The sequence below is a fragment of the Crocuta crocuta genome, unplaced genomic scaffold (assembly GCF_008692635.1).
Source record: "Crocuta crocuta isolate KB4526 unplaced genomic scaffold, BGI_CrCroc_1.0 scaffold443, whole genome shotgun sequence".
In the NCBI taxonomy this organism is placed as follows: Eukaryota; Metazoa; Chordata; class Mammalia; order Carnivora; family Hyaenidae; genus Crocuta; species Crocuta crocuta.
Genome location: NW_027529446.1, coordinates 1,583,503 through 1,586,016, shown reverse-complemented (window position 1 = coordinate 1,586,016; position 2,514 = coordinate 1,583,503). Strand labels below are relative to the sequence as shown.

At 62.0% G+C, this 2,514-nt stretch overlaps 1 protein-coding gene across 1 annotated transcript; it reads right to left on the bottom strand.

Annotated features, from left to right (window-relative positions):
* Positions 1–366: 366 nt before the first annotated feature.
* GADD45B (growth arrest and DNA damage inducible beta) lies at positions 367–2,409 on the bottom strand. Its single transcript, XM_077760575.1, has 4 exons — positions 2,119–2,409; positions 1,927–2,028; positions 1,322–1,544; positions 367–1,064 (listed from the first exon to the last, which is right to left on the bottom strand). The coding sequence occupies exons 1-4, from the start codon at positions 2,160–2,162 to the stop codon at positions 951–953; spliced, it is 483 nt and encodes a 160-aa protein (XP_077616701.1). The 5' UTR covers positions 2,163–2,409; the 3' UTR covers positions 367–950.
* Between the last annotated feature and the right edge of the window lie 105 nt (positions 2,410–2,514).

Below are 2,514 nucleotides of genomic sequence, written 5' to 3'. Positions count from 1 at the left end.
AGGGGCCGCAGTCAGCCCCCCAGGGGTGCGTCTACCTATGCCCTGCGCTTGGGGCTGGCTCCGGCGGGGCGGTAACAGCAGTGGTACAGCGGGCAGGTTTCGTAATAAACCGGTCTTTTAATTGCTATGGGGCAGGAGGAGGGAGGATTAAAAAAAAAAAAAGAGGCAAAGGTTTGTTGGGCTTGCTTGGCGCCGGCTGCAGAGAGAAGAGGCACTGTTTCTGCAAAGCAGCCTGGAGCTGCTAACAGGGACTTAAGTAACACTTCCTGGTGCGTGTGCAGAGGGGGCTCGGGGGCAGCGCTGCTGGGGTTCCTGGAGGGGGCAGAGGGCCCCGCCCCTCGGAAGCGGCAGATACACAAGAACCCAGAAGCTTTAGAAATTTATTACAAGGTCATCATAGAAGTAAAAATATATGTATCTGTAAGATTCCAGTCTCTCTCAGTGGTGCAAGTAACAAGTGCAAGTAACAAAATAGATTGTCTATTACGTTTGCAAACTGGGAGTTCATGGGTACAGAGCAACGTCAGCCCCAGCTCCCGAGTCCCGAAGTACAGTCCTGGCCAGGGTGCAGACCCTCCGCCGCCCGAGTCCCACGCAGACGTCAGCGCGGGCCGCGTCGCCCCGGGGAGTGCGGTCCAGGCCCTCCACCGCGGGCGAGGCGCAGCTCCCCGGCTCCAGCCGCTCCGCCACAAAGCCTGGGCTCCGGTTCCCCTCTCCTGCTGGCCGGGTCCCTCTCTGCTCCTGTCACGGTGGCTGCAGCTGGCGCTGCTCCAGGCTCACCGCCCCGCGGGGAGGGGGTGGCCACGCACTCCCCTCTTCTCCATTGATTCTGCCCCCACGGTCTCACAGGTAGGGTGGTTCTGGGGGGTTATTCTGGGGGGGAGGGATCAAATATTTATTTTATTTTATTTTTTGCAGCAACTCAACAGCCTCTGGCGCCGGGAAGGGTCTCAGCGCTCCTGGAGGGAGATGTAGGGGACCCACTGGTTGTTGCCTCGGCTCTCTTCGCAGTAACTGGCTACCTCCACCAGGCCGTGGCTTTTCCAGGCATCTGTATGAGGGTTCTGTGATGGGGAAAAAGCGGGGTTCAGTGGGAGCCCCAGGAGTGGCCAGGGAGCCTCCCTCTCTCGGGGCCCCTCTGGGGAAAACAGGCCAGCTCAAAATAGCTCGCCGGGTAAGGAGGCCCCCGCCAGGCTGCCCACGGGACATGCCTGTCGTAGCTGAGTGCTGAGCTGGTACAGGACGCGCCAGCTCAACTTTGTTGACAAACACTGGCCCAGGTGCCCAGGGAAGGGTGGGGCAGGTCCGAGGCCCAACTCACCGTGACCAGGAGGCAGTGCAGGTCCCGGGGCTCGGTGGTGCCCTGGGTCTCGGCGGGCTCGCCCAGCAGCTGCGCCAGGCGCTGCATGCCTGACACCCGGACTATGTTGATGTCGTTGTCGCAGCAAAAGGACTGGATGAGCGTGAAGTGGATCTGCAGGGCGATGTCATCCTCCTCCTCTTCGTCGATGGCCAGAAGGCACAGGACCACGCTGTCAGGGTCCCTAAGGACGCCAGAGGGAGGGGACGGATCAGCCGGGGGCTGAGGGAAGGCCACTGTGCACGGGGGAGTTTGGAAAAGCAAAGAGAAACTGAAGGCAGCAAGGGTTCGCGTCTGCATGCAGCTGCAGCCGTGGGGAGGGCGCGCGCGGTTCTAGATATCTGGGGGGTGAGGCGCCAGCGAATAGGCGGTGGGCCCTTGCAAATGATGCAGCGTCAGTTTACTGCAACCTCACTCCCCCCCCCCCCCCAAGAACGCATTGGGACTCTCAACCCACAGTGGGGACGCTTGGGGGAAATCCTAGCCACGTGCAAGAGAGGGGTGCAGCAGAGAGCATGCAGAGCGGAGGGGGTCCCCACCCGCGCCCAGTCCGGGCAGTGACTCACACATTCATCAACTTGGCTGACTCGTACACCCCCACGGTGAGGCGGTCCTGGCGCTGCGCGGCCACCAGCAGCTCCTCCACCGCGGCGCTCACGGTCTGCATCCTGGGGTCAGAGAGAGGAGGGTCAGCGCGCGGCCGGCCACGGGGCGCTCGGGTGCCCGCCCGGCCCGGCTGACCTCAGCCGGCTACTCACTTCTGAGCCGCGTTGTCGCAAGCCACGAGCTCTTCCAGCGTCATGTTGCAGTTATAATCCACAGTGGAAAACAGCCCCACGACAGTCCCAGGGGAGAAAATGCACAGTCCGAGGCCGGAAAGCCCAAAACCTTCCCACGGAGCCCGAGCGCTCGTTCAAGACCTTCGGAAGGCAGCGAAATCCTCCTCAAAAAAAGGCAGAGAAAAAAATGCAAAGTCCTCGGCGAGAATAATCCGCGTGTCCACAGACGAAGCGAGCGCGGCCCGGACTCCGGCGATCTGAGCTCGCCGCGGCCGGCGCCGCCTTTTATAGACTTCTGGTCAGAGGCGTGGCCTCGGCGGCGCGTCCGCCCCTCCTATTGGCCAGCCAACAAAGGCGAGAGAAAGGCGCGCTACG